Source organism: Anguilla rostrata, chromosome 7 (genome assembly GCF_018555375.3).
Source record: "Anguilla rostrata isolate EN2019 chromosome 7, ASM1855537v3, whole genome shotgun sequence".
NCBI classification, from domain to species: domain Eukaryota; kingdom Metazoa; phylum Chordata; class Actinopteri; order Anguilliformes; family Anguillidae; genus Anguilla; species Anguilla rostrata.
In genome coordinates, this window is record NC_057939.1 from 22,831,717 (window position 1) to 22,855,286 (window position 23,570).

At 45.8% G+C, this 23,570-nt stretch overlaps 2 protein-coding genes across 5 annotated transcripts in view; one reads left to right on the forward strand and one right to left on the reverse strand.

Annotated features, from left to right (window-relative positions):
• hspa12b (heat shock protein 12B) overlaps positions 1-4,676 on the reverse strand; it is a 32,703-nt gene extending 28,027 nt beyond the window's left edge. The window contains exon 1 of the mRNA XM_064343805.1: positions 4,273-4,676. The gene's annotated coding sequence lies outside the window, so the exon portion shown is untranslated. The remainder of the gene's footprint in view (positions 1-4,272) is intronic.
• A 210-nt stretch (positions 4,677-4,886) lies between these two features.
• Positions 4,887-22,114, forward strand: paip2b (poly(A) binding protein interacting protein 2B). 4 transcript variants are annotated; one of them, XM_064343808.1, is made up of 4 exons: positions 4,887-5,049; positions 16,934-17,097; positions 20,632-20,805; positions 21,247-22,114. In XM_064343808.1, exons 2-4 carry the CDS (start codon positions 16,945-16,947, stop codon positions 21,301-21,303), a joined length of 384 nt encoding a protein of 127 aa, XP_064199878.1. In that variant the 5' UTR covers positions 4,887-5,049; positions 16,934-16,944; the 3' UTR covers positions 21,304-22,114. The 4 variants fall into 4 exon arrangements, with proteins under 4 accessions (XP_064199878.1, XP_064199881.1, XP_064199879.1 ...); XM_064343811.1 differs by lacking the exon at positions 4,887-5,049 and adding an exon at positions 5,131-5,267; XM_064343809.1 differs by lacking the exon at positions 4,887-5,049 and adding an exon at positions 5,133-5,275.
• Positions 22,115-23,570: the final 1,456 nt, after the last annotated feature.

Consider the following 23,570-nt stretch of genomic DNA (forward strand, 5'->3'; position numbering starts at 1 on the left):
GTGTGTGTGCACATACTATTCTACACTGTATGGCCAAAAGTATGTGGACCCTAGACATCCAACATCTCATCCAAAATTATGGGCATTAATATGGAGTTGGTCCACCCTTTGCTGCTATAACACACCTCCACTCTTCTGGGAAGGCTTTATACTAGATGTTGGAGTACTGCTGCAAGGACTTGCTTCCATTCAGTCAGAAGAGCATTAGTGAGGTTGGGCACCGATTGGGCAATTAGACCTGGCTTGCAGTTGGCTTTCCAACTGATCCCAAAGGTGTTGGATGGGTTTAAGGCCAGGGCTCTCTCTGTGCAGGCCAGTCAAGGTCTTCCACATCGTTCTTCACAAAACAATATGAACCTTGCTGTGTGCAGAATTGTCTAGAATGTGATTGTATGCTGTAGCATTAAGATTTGCCTTCACTGGAACTAAGGGGCGTAGCCCAAACCATGAAAAACAGCCCCAGATCAATGGATGTCCAGATACTTTTGGTCATACAGTGTATATTCATGTGCTTGTGATTATGTATGTACAGGGGCGGGTATACATATGTCGGTTTCAGTATGTGTGTGAGCATATGTTTGTGTATATGTGGTGTAATGGATGTGTGTGCTTGTGTTTATGTGGGAAGGTTCAGCTATGTGTATGTATAAGTGTGAGCAGGAGGTATTAACTTGTGTATTTGTGTGTTTTCATGTGTTTGTGTATACATGTGCGTGGGCCACATGCTTGTGTGCATGTCTTCTTGTGTGGGGTGTATGTAGCTGTTCACATGCATATTTGTTGGGTACATGCATTTATATACAGTACATGTGTTTGAATGCGAGGTGTATGTGTGTATACATGCATTTGTATGTGGAGTGTGTGTATATACGTGTGTTTTTATGTGGGGTGCATGCGTGTACATATGTGCATGTATGTGTGTGTGTATGTGTATATACGTGCGTGTATGTGGGGTGCATGCGTGTACATACGTGCATGTATGTGTGTGTGTATGTGTATATACGTGCGTGTATGTGGGGTGCATGCGTGTACATACGTGCATGTATATGTGTGTGTATGTGTATATACGTGCGTGTATGTGGGGTGTATGCGTGTATGCGTGTGTGTATGTGGGGTGTATACGTGCGTATATGTGGGGTGTATGTGGGGTGCGTGCTTGTACATACGTGCGTGTATGTGGGGTGCATGCGTGTACATGCGTGCGTGTATGTGGGGTGCATGCGTGTACATGCGTGCGTGTATGTGGGGTGTATGCGTGTATGTGTGCGTGTATGTGGGGTGTATACATGCGTATATGTGGGGTGTATGTGGGGTGCATGCGTGTACATACGTGCGTGTATGTGGGGTGCATGCGTGTACATGCGTGCGTGTATGTGGGGTGCATGCGTGTACATGCGTGCGTGTATGTGGGTTATGCGTGTATTGTGCGTGTATGTGGGGTGTATACATGCGTATATGTGGGGTGTATGTGGGGTGCATGCGTGTACATACGTGCGTGTATGTGGGGTGCATGCGTGTACATGCGTGCGTGTATATGTGTGTGTGTGTGTATATACGTGTGTGTATGTGAGGTGTATGCGTGTATGCGTGCGTGTATGTGGGGTGTATACGTGCGTATATGTGGGGTGTATGTGGGGTGCATGCATGTACATACGTGCATGTATGTGGGGTGCATGCGTGTACATGCGTGCGTGTATGTGGGGTGCATGCGTGTACATACGTGCGTTTGTATTTGCCTTCCGCTCCCTCCTTTCCTGTCTTCCTGGTCTCCGCTGTGGAACAGGAACAGGCTCCCTGCCCTTCCAGCTCACAATGAGCCCAGCCCAGACGTCCCCTTCCCCCCTCCCCTCCCCTCCCCTCCCTCCACTCTACTGAGCACGCTCCCGGCAGCGTGGGGCGCTGCACTTAGGTCACCTTTGTCTGGACAGATGAGTTGTGGGCTTGACATTCCATCTCCATGAGATGGCGAGAGAGAAATTAATTCTGGGAGTGACTCACGATCGGTCACAGAGAGGGCGGTGGCTAGGCAACCCCCAGCTACTTTTGGACAGAATACGGTGCGTGCCGAGAGAAGTAGTATAGTCTTTGGCACTTCTCCAGGACTATGTTAAAGAGGAAACACAGATTATCACCGTTATTTCAGAGTGTTTTATAGTGTTTTGACTGCAAATGGTATCAGATTCATTTCGAGAAGAGTTGAACATCAGCAAGAGATAAATGAACTAATGGAATCTGTGAAAGCGGCAGCACTGGCAACGCTAGGAGGAAAAGCTTGAACTCGCGTTACGAATTGACAGCTTGAACGTCTTAGCCGCACGCTCGCAAACGGTGGACACACCCACCTTCTCTCTCGCAGCTTGCAGACAGACAGAAGTACAGACCGCTTGCGTGGTCATGCGCGGCGCACGCACACTCGTTTGACCCCGCGTCGGGGCCTTGCACCGTCAGTAATAACAGCGTGAATAACGGCCCCACGTGGGCAGCTACAGAAGAGTCATTTCATTCATCTATTGTTGTTCTACTGGCTTTTTGCTTAAGGTGCCTCGTCATTTGTTGTTTTATTCTTTTATTTTATTTGTTGTATTGCTTTTTTGTGCCTTTGCTTATTGTCTTTCAGTCATGTGCAGCACATTGGGCTACATCTACTGCATGAAAAGTGCTATATAAATAAAGATTGATTGATTGAAAGGAAGCACATTTCCACATTAGAGCATGGGCTGTGCTGTACATGGGTGTGTGTGTGTCCATTTGTGTGAATATAAGTTTGTCTGTGCATAACTGCATGTGTGTGTGCGTGCCTGTGTATGCTTGAGTGTGTCTGTGTGTGCGTGTGCTTGCATGTCTGTGTGCCCGTGTGGGGGCGTTGGCTTTTCCTGATTACGTGTTGACCCCCTGTGGAGTGCGGCCAGTGGGGCGCTGTCATCAACTGTGATTTAAAGGCCTCATTCGGCTCCAGGCACAATACACCTGGTAAGAGATTTGTAGGAGTGTGTGTGTGTGCGTGTGTGCGTGTGTGTGTGTGTGCATGGGAGGGGTGGCTATTAGGAAAAGAATAGGGACAGAGAGTCACTAGTACTGGACTACATTCTCTGGGGATGCAGTATGCTTTAAATAAATAAATAAATCCCTCTGTACAATGGAGCTGGAAGAATTAGCTTGTGGAGCTCAAGGAGGAGACAACAGTGCCTCCTGCTGGGCAGAGGCAGCAATGCAGCCTTGAATCGCAATCATTAATATACCACTGGGGCATGAAGTTATAAAACCTGTTTCCATTCCACCCCATGCTAGGAACATTATTCATAACACAATAAACTAATTTAATTTGGGTGTACAGGTGTAAATCCAGCCTGACACATAATTTTGATCCACAGGCAAATAGAGGCAGAAAACATAACAAGGTATTTTGTGTGTGTGTGTGAGTGCGCCCGTGTGCGCATAACGAGAAGTGTGAATTATCAACTCATTTATTCATTCTGTGAATTAAAAAATAGGTAATCATTGAGTATATTGATAGCAGATAAGAAATGAAGCTTTGAAATGTAAAAAAAAAAAAAAAAAAACTACTATATGATCTCTGCACATCAACAAATTACACCTTACCTTTACACGCACTTTATTTTTCATTTGGAAAAAAAAAAAAGATTTGGCTCTACTGCCTTCATTGAATGACACTCGAGTGAGGCTATGACCCACCAGAAGTGTTAAGTGGAAAATTACCCAGGTGCTCCGATTAGCTAAAACTGGCATGTTTCACATCCTGGCTGACAAGAAATGAGGCCACTGAAATAGCCTACGAGAGATTTGAGCAGTAGCTATCCAGGTGGATAATCCTTTTGATCGCGATTTTTAAACCTCAGGTAGATGGATGGCACCAACATAAGTAAATGCATGCCAACCTGCATTTATAACTTTTTGTTTCACCGTTCATGTTTATTTTACATTTCAGTCACTGTGCGACAGTAGTCTGAACACATCCCCCATTATAGCCTCCAGTCTTACAGCATTAGTATTCACAAGGGGATGAGCGAGAACGCGAAAAGTTTCCACATATAAATTACTGCACAAACAAATAACACTGCGGACGGCATATTTATGAATAATTGCAACGTTTACCTAAACATGCTCACATTTCATAAACTTTGTTTCCCCCAGCAATGAAAAAACACCATTATATTCATGCTGAACAATAACATGCAAGCTAGCTAACTACCGTAATGTTATCAGTGTCGTTACAGTCTTCTAGACAGATAATTACCGGAAAATGTAGCCTACCTTGCCAAAATTAGGAACTTACAGGACACTGAACCCTTTGAAACAGATGCGGGGGAGCACCTGCACAAATGACGCAAAGGCGGACAAAAATAGCTTTGCACCGCGTGTGGGTTTGTGGTGCAAACGCATATCTAAAACTATCACCATACGCATCGCTGGCGAATAGTTAACTTAGCCTATTAAAATAACGTGTTGTTACGACGTCATTTCCAAACATGCTAATTAATTACATAGGCAGCAAACTATGTTCCATTAGCAACAATTTAACAATTTTCACACAGACTACTCGCAAACACGAAAACGAACGAAGGATCACTCCAGGATCAAATTGTGTAAATGAAGAAGTCCGTTTAAAGGGACCAGACACAGAAAAACAATCCCCTTGCTTCCATCAAGCTGTGAATGAAGGGGTGCATTTACGAATGTAGGACTCAATATTAAGTGATGTAAAAAATGACTGATAAGTTAAACTTCCAATGGTTGTCGTGCGACTTGTGCATCTGCGATCACGTGACATCTACCACGATTGTCATTGTGTGCTATCTGGTGATAGACACCGCGTTGGACCAGTAACAGGCGAAGATACGGACAAAGGCGTGTAGTTGTGAAGCCTAAATTGTTGCAGTGCCTGTATTCAATTTTTATTTATTATTTTTTTTATATTTTTCGTAATCGCAGACGGCGGAGAAACGCACTTTTTGCAGCAGGGGCTGCTGTTTACACAACAGTTTTGAGGTTTCTTGGCGGTTTGGATCCTTCTTCTGTCGTTTGAACGGGGTGAGGATGGATGTGTCTTTATTGGTAGTTTATCTCAAGGATGGTCAGTTTACAGGCCAAGTTATTTGGCTTGCTGACATTGGATAGTAATTTCATGGGGAATAATGGACGTATTTTGCGCTAGCATTAGCGTGGTGGTTTAATACTTGGCAGCTGTGTTGGCCAACATTTCGTGGAGACCTAAAGAACCCGTCACTGCACAGCGTTCGTTGCCTAAGGCACGTAGGTTGGTACGGTACAACCGTAGTGTTCTTTTATAATGGTATTTATTGTATGCTACCCAGCTTGGTAACTAACTGGATGGGAGCTTGTTGTTTTCTTCGTGAACTACCGTTAGGTTGACAGCAATCTGGCAAGACATACTCTCCCTGGTACTGACTGTTTAGCAAAACAACTTAGCGTTAGTTTGCAAACTAGCTGCTCGCTGGTTTAGACTAGTAATTGTTGAAATGTGCTTTTTTGGTAGCTGTTAACTATATTTGTTGTGTTAAATTGTCTAGGTAACGTTATTTAGCAGTAAGACTGGCTATTTATACATGTAGCTAACTAGCTTACTGAATCCGCTAGGTTGGGAGCCACGCATGTGTGTTTCAGAGCGAGTCTGGGGAGGAGGAGGGGATGTGGGTGTTTGTTTAAGCTAAGGCGCCGTGGCCACATGACCGCCTTGTTCGTGGTTTATGTGCTAACGTTAGCCAACGCAAATCTAGTAGCTACGCATCGTGCGCATAACTGCGCTGAGTCCTTGTGGATCTAAAATAGCAATTCGGGGGGAAAAGCACAATGCCAGGTAGGAAAAGTGAAAATTGTCGTCACGCCAGCTGTATTGCGTAAACGTTTTAATGTTGCATCCATATAATCTTGACCCGATTTCCGTGGACCATGTCCCGCACCAGCGATTTCCATGCCCGTCTCAGTCAATCGAATTTACCCTTTGTTGTATAATGGAAAGCGAACGTAGGCGACCGCGTTTTGGCGATGGCTAGCGTGCCACTCCGTCGAAATCAACCGGCAAAGTAGCTGTTTCAGTACATAATTGATTATTTGTATTCGGTTTGCTTGTTGCTTAAGGAAAGCTACCCAGCGAAGATGGCTAGGTACATCTTTAAGCCAGGCCGAGATACCAGCAAGCTAAGACTAGCAAGCCTGTAAAAACACGAAGAGCAAATTAACGTTATACCATTTGACCACGTCCTGTTAGCCTTGCCTTTGTACTGGATTCTAAAATGTCTTCTGACCACCTCTGCCTTAGGTTTGTTTAGCAAATTGCATCTACGTGCATCTATTACGCGATATAGTTTGAATATCTGAGTAATTTCGTTCAATTGTTTGAACTAGGTTATTTTTGATATGGCTAACTGGTAGAACTGATAGAGGAAACAATTATTTATCGTGTTTATTTGGACATTCTGCGGATTGCGGACGGTCGTCCGCGGGCCAGAACTTTCTACAGTGTTTTTGTTGAGCAACATTTGGATTGTTTACTGCTTACTTTCTAAATGTACCTTTATAGTCAACATAGCTATTGTTAGGTGGCTAACTTTAGCTGTACAGTTGTATATGTAGTGCAATGACAGCAGCTCCCTAGCTACACTGTTAATGTTAGGGCCTTAGCTTCCAGTTTGGGCTTGCAGAACATTTCCCGTTGGATTACATATGCTGACAAACAAACTGTCTATTTAATCCCACCAGTTGGCTTTATGTAAGGGAACAAATTTAGCTGAGATAGCTAATGGTGCGTAGCGCTTGATGCGAGTGAACCACGTGGGCCATAAAGCTACAGGGAAATGCTGCAACGCAGAGGACATATTAGCGTTGAGATAATTAAGCAGCTCGACAAAATATGGGTCTGCGTTATATGTTGCCTCTTGAGTTGTGCCCAGTAAGACAGTAGCTGACTATCGGTGCTGTGCCATTTCTGATGCACCACTACTAATGGTGGTTAACCTCACCTTTCTTGCTGTTTTGCTAGCTAGCTGCCCTGACGTTATGTGCTACACGCTGTGTCAAGGATGCAGCAGCTGGCCTTCGTTGCCTCGAATGCTCGCAACGACCAGATCTTTACCGACTTTATGGATGGCCATGAGTCGACGTATTCATTTCTCAAGACTGCCCTATATAGATTAGCTGACTAGCCGTATAGCAACAGAGCTGCACAAACCAGATTAGCGCGATCTGAAGCATGGAGAGCGCACAGGCATTACGCAACGCGTTCCAGCTCGGTGGTTCTTGCTAATAAATCATTGGATTCATACGGAGTTAAGATTACTTGTTGTACTGCAACAGTTGTATTTTTTTTTACATCAAGAGATACTTTATTATTGCAATAGATAATTTTAGGTACCCCCATGGAGATTGCATTACGAGTGGACGGTAACGTTACAGACATATAAACATTTCTGTTTTTAATGGCGTAACGTTAGCCAGCGAAACTAGAACAAACGTTAAACTTACAAGGTCGAACCCAATGCATTCAAATCCTGCTACTATTCAAATGTATTTAGCCATGGTATTACCTTCTTGCTTACATAAGGAGCAAGTGCTGTATTACTCGCTACAGTGTTTCGTGCTCTCTAAGCAGGCGCTTCTTCCTGTGTCTGCCTGAGAACAGTTGTATTCCTTTGCGTTCAGGCCCTACATTCTGGGTTATGCTATTCAGTGTTTTTTGTTATTTGTGGGGGTCAGAGAATATAAAAATATTACGTTAATAAAAATGTACATTCACCCCCCCCCACCCCCACCCCCCACACACGCACATACATATTTCTAAGGCTGCAGTTGCTTGCCTAGTGTCACATAGAGAATTGTATGTCTTTGATACATTTGCTGCCCTTCCCCCTTCAAACGTTGGCTACAGTAAAACATTCTCTTTCGATGTTTACGGACTGTTTAAATATGTAGACTCCAGAAAAATGACCACCATTCACATATTGTGATTTGACCCTTGATGGTCATCTTCATGGTTCACAAGGCCCCAAGATAACCTAATGGAGCATGGGGGAAGCATTTGCGTTGGCCTGCGTTGTTTTTAATTGGAGATGAGCGTTTCTTCACTGCGAGAGGCGGTGATAAATCCACATATTTTGGCCTTTTTTATTTTGGGGAGGAAGGGAGGGAGCGGGGGGGGGGGGCAGGAGGTAGACTTTGGAGGCGCTTCGGCGTGTCTCCTCGGCTGTAAGCGGTCCAGTGAAAGGGGAGCTGAAACGAGAGATGTTTATCAGACCTAGGCTTTCCGCTCGCCTCCTTCCAGACTCGCGGTCCTCGCCCTCCCTAGCGGGATCCGGAATGTCGCCCGGAGGCGCAGCTCGCTCCTCCCGCCGGGCTGTGAAACGTCAGTCTGTCTCACCCCCTCCCCCAAGGCCTCGCGGCCTCCTTTCACCGGACAGGTGAATCCCCCACTCCCAGAATGCCGCGGTAATTGCAGGTGTTCACCTGTCTCCTAATCATTGGCTGTCGGTATGTGAAACCACCCCCCGTCGTGGATAGAATATGTAACTAAGGGTGTTTAGATTGCGGACGGTCAGGGTTTGGAGCTGAGCCGTTTTTCCAGGCCCACGGCTGCCCGTTTAGGGTCACCCTGCTCAGGGAACACTGGTTAATTATTAGCTGCGGCTGATAGTGGTCGGTCAGTGGCTCGCTAATGAGAATGAGCTCTTCCCTGGTGTTCGAGGGAAATTAAAGGGAAAATGCATTCTTGGTTGAAAGTGCGTAGCCGCGACAGCACTGTGTTGTCTGGGCTTTTGACTGACAGGTGCTAATGGGTGCTCGGGCTGGCCTGGCAACGTCTCCTCGGCGTGCCGCACAGTCCGTTCTCTTACGGACTGTGGCAGTGAGAGTACGAGCGGAGAGGGGGGCGGAGCCTGAAACCGTTTTCAGTGATGCGGAAACAAAAGGCTTAATATATTCCTCACTATCTGTCCAAAACATGCTTTCTGCCTAGACGGTTATAGAAACGCAATGTGTACTGGTGTAGAAAATTTGTGTTTGTGTTTATCTGTTCGGAGAGGAACGGTAAACGGGCATTCCGAGATGCCGTGTAGCATTGACGCTGGACAGTTACACAGGCGATCTTCAGCTTTTGATTTTTATTGAGTTTAGTTTTTTGGCCCAGACTCATTGTGGTTGATACGGTTTCTCAAGGTTTTCTTAAACAAAGGTTTGTTAAACTGTAGTGTTGTAAAGGAGGGCACACGTGACATTGTTATGGATGTAAGTGATTATGGCCAGGGTTATTAGTGAAGGACAGCGCTCTCAGCTTTGTTGTATGTGGAACGTATTTCAGAGGGCCTGGGCTAATCTCAAATCTACCAGCTCAGGACTCTCCGCTCTGTAAGAATTTAGATACTGTTGATACAGCCTCCAAACTGGAGGAGAGTAAACACGGAGAAGCCAACCGCTTTCGGCGTCGATGACTGTCGGTATTTGTTGTTTTTGTTGGCGCTGAAGATTAGCGCTGGCTTTCCTCCGATAACGCTGTAGCTCACTGCAACAGCCCTCTGCTTGCATAGGCTCATGTTTGTAAACATTGTGTGTGCTCCTTTTATTAATGCACGCTCGTGTATTCGCCCAATAAATCTGAAAGCACGGATTTAAAAATAAACAAATGCAAAATGGTGCTTTTCAGTTTTGTTTTGACGTTTTTTGGTTTTGTGTTTCAGCCATTGTGTCTACATGTAACTTAAAAAAAATGGTTTTGATCAATAAATAACATTTAAATTCTAGGGGAAGGAAATCTCTTAAAAATAAAAAAAATAAAAAGAATTGAATGATGTGTCTTGAGGATTTAGCTCCATTGGTTGCTATTGGAGTTCCTCCAGCCATTAGAAATGCTCAGTACACTTGGTCCCAGAACCGCACAATTAGTAAGCTTAAATTACATAAAGGTCGATCGGCAGCGTCACCACGTATTTGATCGTGGGAACATTTGAGCGGTGCCTATTGCACAATGCCGTGACCTCATGTTAACTGCTGAAGTGAATGTCTGAGGGCTTTCTTGTCAGTGACAGGATGCTGCTGCATCACCTATGACACGCACACACACAGGCTCACACACACAGACACACACACACACACACAGACACGCAGAGCGGTACTTGAGCGTGAGCCTGCCTAGCGCGCTAACTCACGTAAACAGAGTCCAGGCTGAGAGAGCGGTTGTTGGACCGTAATGTGGCTAGAACTTTAGCAAGTATTTTTTTTAGGCGAACTTGTCGTTCCCCGCCTCTTTCTGTGGCCGAATTGGACTCATTTAATCGTGGTTAAATGACAGCGGTAAGTTGAAAATTGCTAGCTTGTTGGAATGCTGGGTTGTGTTGTGTCATTACTATTCCTGTGTAGACTGTTAGCGCAGATTACAGTCTGGTGAAGTGTCCAGATATTAAATCTGTGAGGGTTTGTGTTTTCCTGCCAGTGTTTAGTCATTTCCGGTGCTTCATCAGTGAATTGAGAACATCCAGGCATTCAAGCGGTGGGGTTTTTTTCCCCCCTCCTCTCCTCTCCCTCTTCTTCAAGGAGGTTATTACTGGCATGTCCTCAAGTTGGAAACCTAAGCAACCTGTGTTTTGTCCAATCAGATGGGCCCTGTCTAGCATATCCAGCCAATCACTGACGTTTCCTGTTGAAGGAACCCAGGTGGGGCTAAGCGGAGTGCGCTTGACGTGTGTAATCTACTTTAGCTGTTACAAAAATGCACGGCAATGCTTGAAAATAAACTGCAATTTGCGGGAGAAATGGTCCTTAAAACGTATTTTTCTGTAGTTGTAAGGGACGTGTGTCATATGTAAGGAATATTTTGTGTAAAAATAAATGCACCTTTTTGCATTGTCCCTCTCCGTTTTGTGAGACCCTTTTAGTTTGTTTTAGGGCGCTCCATACGCTGAGTGTTGGCGGTTTCATGTTGCACATGAGGAGGGATGAAGGAGCTTGAGAACGAGGCAGGAAGCATGGTTCAGAGTGTGTGTGTGTGTGTATGTGTATGAGTGCCTGCATGCCTGCCTGCAAGTCTGTCGCTCTTTGTGTTTGTGTCTATATCTGTTTGTGTCTGTGCGTGTGTGTGTTTCTGTGCTTGGTTCCTATAGCCGCGTTTCCACCCGACGTACCCGGAACTTTTAGTCCCAGGAACTACTTTTCAAGGAACTAAAAGGTTCCTTCAGCCCGTTGTTGTCTGCATTTCCACCGCGGTCTGAAGTACCATGACGATTAGGCAAATTAGTCCGCTGACGTATGAAAAAGCGACGTCGTCGTCGGTCCATCTGTCCTATGATTTCTTCTGTAACTTCATACTGCCACCAAAGTACATTATTTTCCAATAACGGGACAGCCCGGGGGGGGTTTATTCCGCATGTATAACGGGTTACCAATAATGACTAGCCTATGGTTACTTTAGTATTTATTGATTTTTATCAACAATCACCTGAAATTGAAATATTCTTCCGTGGCCGTTTGGGCATATTATTTTGCCGTTGTCAAGCAAAACTCTCGTTGGTAGTTCAACTTGGACCATTGTTATGCAGACCGGATATAACAGACGAATATACAGATTGTAGGCTAACTGTTTTATATAGCCTATCCTCTCAAACACATTCATTATGTTTTTATGCGAACTTTCACTTTCATGTCTTGACATCCGAGGTGACAGAATGCATTCACATTTCACAAATAACTGGTAACAACATTTATAGCAGAAAACATGCACACGTTGTAAACAATTGGCTGTTGAATTTATTAATTTGACTCTCATCGTCATTTCCATATAATTGCAAAATGACAAGAATAAATAGAATGAAAACTCAGACTTGCGTGAAAATTTAAATTATTATTGCAGTGGTACAGCCACCGTTTGCAATGCTTTCATCTTTTAAAGTTACTGCTAGCGGAGCAGCTAAATACTTGAAGTGTGCCCTCCAGATGCGAACCATGCACCATAAATTAGAGTCCATATGTCTAGTCTTCCTGGTCTTTTTGTGGAATTGAAGAATCGCACAGTAAAATTATGGCAGTTTGACAAAGCAAAAGAGACGATTACTAGAATTAAATGATTTTTTCCAGTACTGTATCCCCAATGTAAATTACGCAGAACTACCGCATACCTCACATAACTGTGTCAAGCGTTTTGAGTCAATTATAACGGGCTAACAAAGAAAATCCGGATGAAAATATTCAGCAACCGAATTAAATTGTTTGAATGTTTTGGTACGTAATATGCTGTCCCAGCACCAATGCTTAATATTTTATAAAACAGACTTAATGCTAAAGCAAGAAAAGAACAGAAGAGCACACAAAATAATCCTCAATCTTAATTTCTCATCTGTAGACGTTGGCAGGCTATAACCAAAAGTAAGCTACTGCGCCGCATAACATAATGTTTGAATTGGAGTTATTATTTTGAAAATAATAAATCGGTTTAAAAATGGCGGTTGAAATAAAATGCTGCGAGTACCCGACCAATCAGAAACGTTCAGCGCTTGCGCCCCACCCCAAAAGTTCCTGTACTTTTTGAAAGTACCCCCCCCCCCCCCCCCCCGAGCAGGGACTTTTTGGGGGGGTAAAATAAAGTCCCCAGAACTTTAGACCCTGGTTCCTGCAGTGGAAACGCACTGAGTTCCTCAAAAGGTTCCTAGTTCCTGGGGAAAGTGCCTGCGGTGGAAACGCGGCTTATTTTGATGGTTCATGATGGGTCTGCTGCTGACATGCTTGTGAGCGTGTAGATTTTCAGAGCAACACACGCACACGGGCTTGCTCACTTGCAGGTACAATGTGCAGCCAGCTGTGCTGGACTTTGAAAAGGGCCTGTCAGAATGGTTGCACAACACAGAGAGCTGAGTGTGTGTCTGTGTCTGTGTGTGAATAGTCTCCTACCCACTGTCAGAACTGCCACTAAAAGCACCCGTCATTTTTTACAGTATTTTTCAGCAAACCATTCGTGGTTGTGAGGTTTGTTGAATTGTGGACCTCTTTGTAGTTGCCTCTCCATAGCTGCCTCAGTATATACTGAAGCAATGCAGGTACATTGCTCAAGGGTACAACGGCAGTGACCTACTCTGGAATCGATCCTGTGACCTTTAGGTTACAAGACCAGCTCCTTACTCATTATGCTACAGTGCCCCCCCCAGTTCATAGCTCCTTGTCTGTTGTTCGCCCTTGGTGTTGTGGTCCCAGAGGGTCTGCACTGCCCTGGTTGCTCCCTTGTTTTTCTCTCTGCCAGTGGGCTTGGCTTTTCATGGGCACCTTCTCTGGCGCCGAGGCAGCTGCCTGCTTGGTTCGGTGCCCTGGAGTACAGAGGTCAGCCCCACACTGCGTCTGTGCCGCGCGCGTTTGAGCTGCGCACGTTTCCCTGCCAAGTAATGCTCAAGCTACCACCGTCACAGACCCGAGTGGCTGCTATTGGTCTGTGTGCATGTGCGCTAGGGAGAGATACGGCAGCAGAGAGGGAGGTTTGATGAGTAAGATTCGCCCGTTCCCATGTTACATAAGATTGACGTCATCGCCACGGAGGGCCTGTTTGAAATGTAACGTACAAAATGACTGCATTAGTCTCCTGGGAATGGGGGAGAGGGAGGGTAATTTGTTTGGAACTGGAGAGGTGCTTATCTCCCTGCACACACACACAGACATGTGCAGACGTGCGGGCACGCGCACACACACACAGACATGCCCACAAATGCGCACACACACACCACCAGCCCTCACCCTCTCACTGCTTAGTTGCGTCATCATGCTTTCATCTGAAGTTATTTTGTGGTCCTCAGAAGCACTTAAAATGGTGCTGCTGAGCTTGAGCACATCTCTGCTCCTGAACCAGAACCATGCTAACCCATGGTGTCCTGCTAATGGAACCGATAGCTTAAGATCGGACACGCATCAGGCTATAAATTATTAGATTTTCAGATCGTTACATAATTACCTTTACACGAGAACTACATCTGTTTACAAATGATTATATCGTACCGATGCACTATATGCAGTATTTATCCATGATGAACAAGGCATCAGTATGTAGTTACGACTGGCGCTGTGTGTTTCGTTTTGAAGCCCATCCTACAGTTAATTTCCAGTGACCTTGTGCCACGGACGCGCTCATGCTTACATCTGTTCTTCGCGCAGCGTAGCGTTGCTCGCGCCTCTGTGCTAACGAGGAGAACGGCGGTGAAATGTCGGGTTTAGAACCTTCGCCCTGCCGCCACCGCCTCCCGGCCCCGTCTCGCCGCGAGCCTCCCAGGGAGCGGGAGAACGGCGTCGGATCAGCGAGCGAGGGGAGCAGGGTGAAAAATGAGACGTGCGGGCTTTTTTTTCCTTCTTCTTCTTCTTCCTTCTCCTGCAGGCAAGTTATTTTTTGAGGGAATGTTCCTGTGCTTCTTTTTGTGTGTGTGTGTGTGTGTGTTAATGGCGGCTGGCGTAGGACCGGTCCAACTCGTTGGAAGTGAAGGCCCCAGCACGAGAGGGGAGTGTCGTCTGTCTCCCTGGAATGCGTCGGTCGCGCTTCGCGCTAACGAGACGCGCTACGCGCACCGCGTGCGCTGCACACATCACATACACTGCTCTCAGTCCACACACACTCAGCCCTGGTTGCTGCACCTCCCCCTCCCCTTCCTTCCCCTTTGTTTTGGTGCAGACCCCTGCAGTGACACTTTAGACTAGCCTCGCATCGTAGCGGAACGGTTTGCACTTATTTACACGTTTTACACAGTAGTATTTTCTTTTTTTTTGTTTGTGGTAATCCGAGAGGAGGCGTTTTTTTGACTCCATTTTTGGAGAGCTGCTGCGGGAGTCGTGAGAAACAAGTCTGAACTTTCTCCAGAGAGGAGCAGCTGCTCGGCGCGGCCTGCAGAGTTTAGAGCAGGTCGGCGTCTGTGACGGCTGCAGTGCGCAGCGTGGTTTATGGCTGTGCTCGCTCCAGCTGCGTGTGGTGGTGGTATGCGTGCATGCATGCCTCTGTACAGAAACACGTTTTTCAGCGTACAAAAATGCTCATTACTCACGCATACAAAGCACTGTTTAATTCATTAAACTTAACTAAATATAGGCCTGCCGTTAAATGCATCGATATCAAAATGAGGCCAAGTTGCAACAAACAGTAGCTATTAGCTATCTGAGCTCCCACAAATTAAACAAGCTCTATTCCAAAGCAATGCTACCTAAATTCTGAAATTATTTCATGTAACTTTGTCTGTGTTTTTTCATTTTACCACCTGAAGAGAATGTGGCCATGCGGACTTTTTCATATCAAAATATCAAATAGCAAAAAATATTGAATATTATATGAATGCTCTATTACTTTGCATAAATAGAATACATACAGCATGATTAAATTATGCCATCCAACATTTTTTTTATTAACAGCATTTCAAACTGTTTCACAAATTAAGTCTCAGCTGCCCGTAACAGAATATAAACAAAGTGTTTTAAGACCAGAGAAAGTAACTAGCATGTTGGGTTCATTGGCCTTTGGATGTACTAAGATTCCTGAAAGAATTGAAATGGAGGCTATTTTTAGATCGCTATCTCAAATGGGACAGATTTTGTAAACGTTAGGAGGAAATATTTTCATTATACTGTGTAGGCCTACCGATTTAAAAATGCCGGTTGATTTGCTGAATGAGATGAGTAGCTTAGAATAGTGAAATCTCAAAGCAGTGAAAGCACATGCATATTCTCAATGTGAGATGTTTTTAGTAGGCCTAATTAGTCACTGAAGTAAACTTTTCAAACCCTCCACACTGGTTGGTGGTCACATTCTTCTAGCGTGCAACTGTTGCCATCTGTCGAATCACACGTTTATGGCAGATTACATCTTTGGGTCAGATTGGATAAATGCAGTCTCTGTAACAATATCCGATCCAGCAGTTTTGGCCAATATTGGCCCGGTACCGATGACTAGGATCGGGTCGGTGCATCCCTATAGAAATTACAGATGGTTTTTAGGAATAGCGTCTTCGAAAAAGTAGTTTGGCTTGTTTCAACCATAAATAATGTATAAATAGGGAAAACCTCAACCTGTGGATGTATTTAAGAAATGATCATGAACCTTTATAACAGGGTTACGTTTGTTTTATGGTGTGTCAATGCTACACCTTACATCCATAGGGCGGGGGAAGGTATTCCATTGATTAAGTGCTGGAAAAGATTATCTGCCATTAGCTACCTAATAGTGGAATAACAATACTATGGCAAAGTTTGCCTAAAAAAATGAGTCCACGAAGCACTCTCCACTGTTACGGTGTAGCTATGCTTATAGACATGGTTTGACCTGTGGCTTTCGCAACCTGTAGAGCTGTGCCCCGTTTTTGCTACACCATTGTGGGAGACTGAACCTGCATGGCCTAACTCAGTGCCATATCTGCCTATGTTGGAAGCTCTATTTCTACTTCCTTTCTTATCTCTTATCTTTTCTTACTTTAGTTATTTATTTTTTATATAGTTTTACTGTGTTTTCAATTTTCATATGCTAGGATGCTTGTAGGCTAACATTAAGCACTTAATTGCCCGCGAACAACTGCCTGTTTGCTGTATTTGTTACTACATTTGACAAATAAACTGGTTTGATTCAATCACTCGGCTAACTAGGAAATTGACTAGATATCTGATGATATTAATAGGCAGAATTATAGCTTGCCTTCAAGCAAATGTATTCGTGTGTCTAGATTACAGTATTGGCATTAGGCTGTGAGTGTGGTCGTTGACGTCCACAAAGTTTCATCGGCATCAGAACTTTTCCAAGTGTGTCTTCAACTTGGGAATGGAATAAAAATAACACCACTCTCCCCCAGACGTTCTGGATAATGTGTTTTTTTGCAAAACTTCCAGAAGAAGCTTTGTAACTTGTAGCTAAAGTACCTGCCATACCTGCCATCTGAACATTCACATACTGCTCTCCCCTCCCCCCTCTCAGAGCCGGCGGATATGAGTGGTCCAGAGGTTGCGAAGACGCCGGGGGGCAGCAGCGCCCCAGGGAAGGATGGGAAGGAGCCGGTGGCCAATGGGCACGGGGAGAGCGAGCCCAATCCATTCGCAGAGTATATGTGGATGGAGAACGAGGAGGAGTACAACCGACAGGTCAGCATCCTGCACTGACGCACGTGCACGTGCATGCGCACGGGCATAATGTGCTCACATGCACACACTCATCTACTGGCATGCACACACGCGTTTTCTCTCTCTCTCACACACACACACACACACACACACACACAGACACACACAAACTCTCACACACGTGCTTTCGCATTCACCTGCTCTCCCGTGCCCACAATCGCGCATACACACACACGCCCGCACACTCACACAGTTCATGTGTACACAGCGTGGCACACTGAACACACTAGCGTTCAGACCGTAGTACTGGCCCTGCACGGCACTGCATTGTGTTGTGATGTCGTGTTCTCCTATTGGGTCCTGAGCTTGTCTGTCATATGCTGACTTCGTCTGAATGTCCCCCTATTAGCACAGGCACGTTGCTATGGAGTAAACCTTTTCCAGGAAGTAAATACAGCCCCTCGCTGTATGTGCTGCATAAATTAATACAAATTCAAACAAACTGTTTGACGACTGGGACGTCCTCACTAAACAAAGAAATTGTTTTAAGCTGTTGACCTGTTAGGCCACTTTGCTAAAAAACAAAGTAGCTGCTCTAAAGCTTCATTTCCGTTTTTGGCCGTTTAACGAAAACAGCTGCTGCTCTCATTTCATGAGAACATTGTTTTGGAAATAAAAATGACGGGAGCACAACTAAATTATAGTCGCCTCTGTTTACGTAATGAAGTTGGATCGGAATCTACAGAACTTTTTTGTATGTTCTTTGTTGCTTTTTCTCCCAAATTTGGCGGTTTGGGATGGGAACTATCGTGCGTCAGCGCTCATTACCGGACCCTGCACTGTCCATATGGGAGGCTGTATGGGCGTCCCCGGGTCCCCCTGTCCCACTCAGTCCTGCATGCTCTGCCCACTCCCGCCCCCAGCACTATAAAAATGTCTTGAGGGTGCCAGAGGATCTTGGGCCCGTTACAGACCTATCTCTCTGTGGAGCATGTAGTACATTTTTAACCAGTTGTGACTTTTCAAAGTGAATTCAGTCAGTCCAGCTAATCTCTGGAAACACTTTGGGGATGAAGTCCGATTGGGTGAAAGCATGAAAGTATTTCTGAAAGCTAGCCAGGTAGTCTGGCGCAGTCGCACTGTATGAAATTCCCCTTAGGGCAGCGGCGTTTATAGCAGTTGAAGGGCGGGGCTGCGGGCAGAGCAGACGGGCGGGCTGTTGTTTACGCTCTTCAGCACGACGCCTTCAACTGAAAGGCTTCAGTAAGTATCTGCAACCGTGTAAGCCGATGACCCGGGAAACCTGAACCGCGCTAGCCATGTTAGCCCGCCCAGGTCTGGGTATCGGCCAGGAAAACGAGCAGCGGCCAACCGCGCCAACACGGCGGCCAGTCGATTCGGTCGAAGGTGGAGTGGGCCCGTGAGCGCGGTGAAATCTCTATGGTAACATCCCACGCGACGAACGCGTCCACAACCTTCAGATCGTCAGGCTTCAATTTTTTTGGCTGCAGAAATTGCGCATGGATGGAATTGGTCGCCACCCTCGCACTGGCTGCATAAAGCTGCAGTTTGGCAGGTGGCTTATCTCCCCGTCAGAGCAGAGAACCTTCCCTTATCTAGCACAGACCTGTCAGAGAGTGTTATCTCTGGCCACGCCCCCTTCACTTCTAATGAAAAGTACACGCTGCACGAACGAGAGAGAGGGGTCCCAAGACCCTGGTCCACCTGATTACTCTGCAGTCATTATGACTCCCGGGTGCAAGAACGTTTGGTCCTCTTATAGGCTGACTGACGGTGTATTTGGCCTTTAACACGCAGAGGATTGTGGGTAGAGGTGTTTTTTTTTTTTTTGTGGGGAGGAGGGGTTGGAGCTGTCTGATGAAAGTATTGATTGGTTAAGATCAGTACACACCCTTGCTGTCATCTCCAGCATAAATGTGTAGTTGCTATTTTATATTTTTTTGCTGACTATTTGCAGTCACGGGTGGGCCAGTCGGGGAAAGTCATTTATGCTATTCCAGTGAATTAATTACGGAAATAAACAGAGCTGACATCCATGAACAGGCTGTTTCAGAGACGCCCGGGGCACTAAACAACAAGCCAGTCTCCCCTCCTGCCCTACATCCAGCACAGCTGATGAAAACACACGAGACCTCATCAGACTTTGCCCTCTGCTTCTCAGAAATCCGGAGGCAATGGAGTTAAATGTTGCTGTTCGATTAATGAAAAGGGGCCCCGAACGTTTCTTGATTTAAATTTGAATGAATGCCATCGTGAGGTATACGGTTGCTTTGGAAGGTTTGGGATTTGTGTAAGATTTGGCCGTGTCTGAAACTGCTTACTTGCCTACTATTGAGTATACAAGTTGTATGCAACCGGTTTACTTGATAGTAGGCTAGTAAGCGGTTTTCGATGCAGCCCTAATGTTCTACACAGTTGTTGATAACAGGTAATTGGCCTTTTTTTTGTGACTAAAGTATCTGAAAGCATTACTAGGGCATAAATAGAGGCAATATGAAATGGAATAACTTTATTTTTCCAGTGGGAACTACAGGTTAATATGAGTCGCATTACAGTTCTAGCTCCCCAAGGATAGCAACTTTGTCTGACACATGATAAAATCAGTATTGTTATCTTTTTAAGTCTACTTTTATGTTATTGTCACTACACAACAAGTGCTATGATTCAGGCCAAAATGTGACTTAAAATAGAGGTAAAGGAAATCTGTTTGTGTGTGATTATTATCACACCCTTGTATGGTAGACTGGTGGGCCTAGGCACAAGTCATCAACAAGACGGGGCACAGAAGAGTCAGGTGTCGGGATGGAAAAATCTGAGTTACCCTTAAGAACGTTCATACTCCCTGCAATGGAAATGTTAGTGATAACGGTGTCTTTAAAACTGTCATTCATAAAATTAAACGGGTTTATCCAGTTATGAAAATATTTTCACACCCCACTACCTTGTCTTTACTGTAGCTGCTATAATTGCAATTGATTCTGCAGTGTTGTGTTAGCGAAGAGGTGGGTAAGAGCTTCTGCGAAAGAAATGCAGTCATTACTAATAGAAATGTGAATTTAAACCTTTGTGGGTTTGCTTATTAGTTATTGTTGCAATGCTGTACTACTAAATCTGTTGTCAGTTTCCCTGACTGTGTGATCCCAGTCTCTGGCATTGAGGTGCCAAAGTCTTGACTCTTTGATAAGTGTCATTTCTGAATTAGGGAGTGTGGAACAATGTTTCTATTTTTAATTTTTGGTGCATTTGATCAACACCTTGTTGCTTATAGTAATAATAACAGCTACTTGTATTTATATAGCAAGTTTCTCATAGTCAAACCGCTTTGCAGTGATAAGGAGGCAACTCGCCTCAACCACCACCAATGTGTAACTCCCACCTGGGTGATGCACGGCAGCCATTTTGTGCCAGAAGGCTCACCACACATCAGCTGTCTGTAATTATTCTGTGTGCAAAGGGGTTTGCGTTCAGCTTCATATTTTGAACCACACGGCCTTCTGGGTTCAGGCCTGACCCCTCTACTTCTCTCCCTCCCAGGTGGAGGAGGAGCTGTTGGAGCAGGAGTTCCTGGAACGCTGTTTCCAGGAGATGCTAGACGAGGAGGATCAGGATTGGTTCATTCCAGCAAGGGACCTCCCCTCGGGGGTGGGGCAGATACAGCAGCAGCTCAACGGGCTGTCCGTCAACGACTGCAACACCGATGACATCGTGGTAAGTCCGCCCTTTCAGTCTCTGTCGCTTGCGTGGATGCGCTAATGGTCTCTTGCTGGATTAGAACATCTGTTAAATGAATGTACTGTAATGAAATGCAATGTAATGTAGTGCCATGCCTGTTCTGGAGACAGACTGCTTGGTTGGAGTCCTTTTCATTAAATGTAGAGGTTCTTTCCAATCAGGTCTTGTCGCTGCTTCAGCACTTTAGGCCCAGATCGCCGGTTTAGTCAGTTTATTGATTTGCTTGGTCGAGAATTAAAAAGAGAATCTATGCGCAAGTTCTGAACTTACTGCTGTTCGTGGATAGTTTTGTTAGCATATTTTCCCCCTACTTCCTCCTGTTTCTGTTTGACGTTCACAGTGCCCATTTGTGCTGTTTAGCTTGGGTACTCACTCACACTCTCTTTCTCCCTCTCTCTTCCCTCCATCGCTCCACAGCGCAAAAGCAGCTTAAACCCAGAGGCAAAGGAGTTTGTCCCGGGCGTGAAATATTAGGGTCCTACCCCCACCAGGGGGCACCCTCACAGAGACTCTGGTGATCGTCACTATGGCGGTCATACCTGCACTCGGGACAGGGGCGTGTGGGAGACACGGCGAGGGAAAAACAACAACGACAAAAAAAACTCTTCGATAAGCTTTTTATTTCCGTTTGTTTCAAGTGTAAACTGGGAGGGTGGTGGGGAGGGGGGGGGGGCGGGCAGGCAGGCACCATGTTCTGTCGGACACAAGAGATATAGCATCATACTCTGTGTAGAGCCTTTTTTTCTTTGTTTTGTTTTCTCCTCTTTTCAATTAAAAGGGCCGATCACGTGAGTTCTTGTGGCTAGCAGTATGTCCCTGATCAGGTTGTATCTTTCTCCCCGTTTTTGTTTTGCGTCTTTAGGACAGTGGTGTTCACTGCTGGGGAGGGAGGGGGGAGGAGAAGGGTTTGGTTACCAAACATGACGGACGCATACACACCTACTTGCACGCACGCACGCACACTCACAGACACGTACGTACACACACACATGCACACATACAAATACACAAACACAAACGCTCACATGCACGCACACACACGTGCACACATACAAATACACAAACACACATGCTCACATGCGCGCGCACACACGTGCACACACATGGGTCAGACAGTCGATCTTGCTAAATCCATAGGAAAAGCCTGCGGGGGATTTACACAGAAATCTTTTTTTTTTTTTTTTTTTTTTGAAAGTCAGGATACTGACACAAAGTACGAATTTCATTAAAAAAAGGAAGAAAAAAAGACAAATAAAGATAAAAATGGGTACCCTTTGGACCATCACTTGTGTTCCGTCTCCTGTTGTTCTTTCAGCGAAGGGAAAACGGATGCTGATCGTGAGCTAGCCTGGACGTTCCCGCCCTTCCCCGGCTCTAAAGACACAGGAGTGTTTTATAATGAGAGAAGGGGCTAGCCCGCGTGAGCCTCTCTCTCGCCTGCTGTCTTTGCCGTTATCCAGCAGCTTGTAAATCTTGGTCTGCAGCACACCGGCTTTCGCTACGTGATCTGGCAAGCTGAGCCACAAAATTTGGACAGAATGTTGAAAACGTACTCTGTGGTATGATACAGAAAACGTCTTGAATAATTTCAACGTGTGACCCCAAGTTCTGCTGACCAACCTCAGATGTCTGTTGCAATCAACTTTATTAATCCCGTGTTAAAATGTAAGTCTGTTTGCTCCACATGAACAGATTGCTTCTGAAGTCTTTCTTTGTAACTGTACGTTTGACACCAGAACCCAGTTTTGTTGCCCTTATTTGTACTTTTAAAGAGCATCTAAACCTTTTATTATGGTAAGGTACCCAGAAATGGTTGGTTGCCTAAATGTTTTCTTGCAAAGGAACAGCATCTACGTTCCTGTATGTCAGCGATGTCCAACTCCAGTCCGGCGAGCTCGAGCGGTTGCTGCAGGTTTTTGTGGTTCCCTTTCGATCAGCAGCCGATTTGGGGAACAGGCGGCGCAGACTCTTCAGCCAGCCAGGGATTTTATTGAAAACCGAAAAACTGGCAGATGCTGGGGACCCCCCCTAGGACTGGAGCAACGTTTATCGTTCCCGTGAAAGCTTTCTCCTCTCCGCCCCTGCGCATTTTTTTTCCTAGTGTTTTCCAAAACCGAACGTTTTGGCGTCCGGCGCCGCTTGTCATTAACCGGACAAAAACGCTAAGTTTCCGGCTAACGACAAAAGCGTAAGACTTAAAAACGAAGGGCCGCGATGGAACATTCGGAGCCCGACCTCTGTCACTCCAGGACACTCGTCTAAACATAGACCCTGTCGGCTGCGTTGCCTGGCAGCGGAAAACCGGCCAAGGATTTTAATTGAAAACGTCCATTACGGCTCGCTTTAAGGCTCGCTCTCTCTCCGCTAACCCCCCCCCCAAGAGAGGGAGTGAAAGCGCAGGCCGGGCGGCTGCCCAGTGTGTGTAAGGAGAGGAAGCCTTTTTATCGAGGGAGTGCTGCGGGCACGCTCTGCTAGTGCATATTTAATGGGCCCATCATTTCCATTCTCAGCGAACGGGGGGGGCTGTTCTGTAGCTGCGACGCGCGGCTCTTTTGGGCGAGCCAGCGGACTGCCGACCGGAAGGTGCGAGGACTTCGCCTCGGCGGGCGAACAGACCGCGCCGCGGCGAGGCTAGGTCAGTCGGCCCGGTGTTTTTCTCTCCCGTGTGTGAATGAAGTCGCCCGAGGTGAGGAGATTTGAGACGGCGCAGCCACATTCTGGGAGCACGCACCAATCGCAAG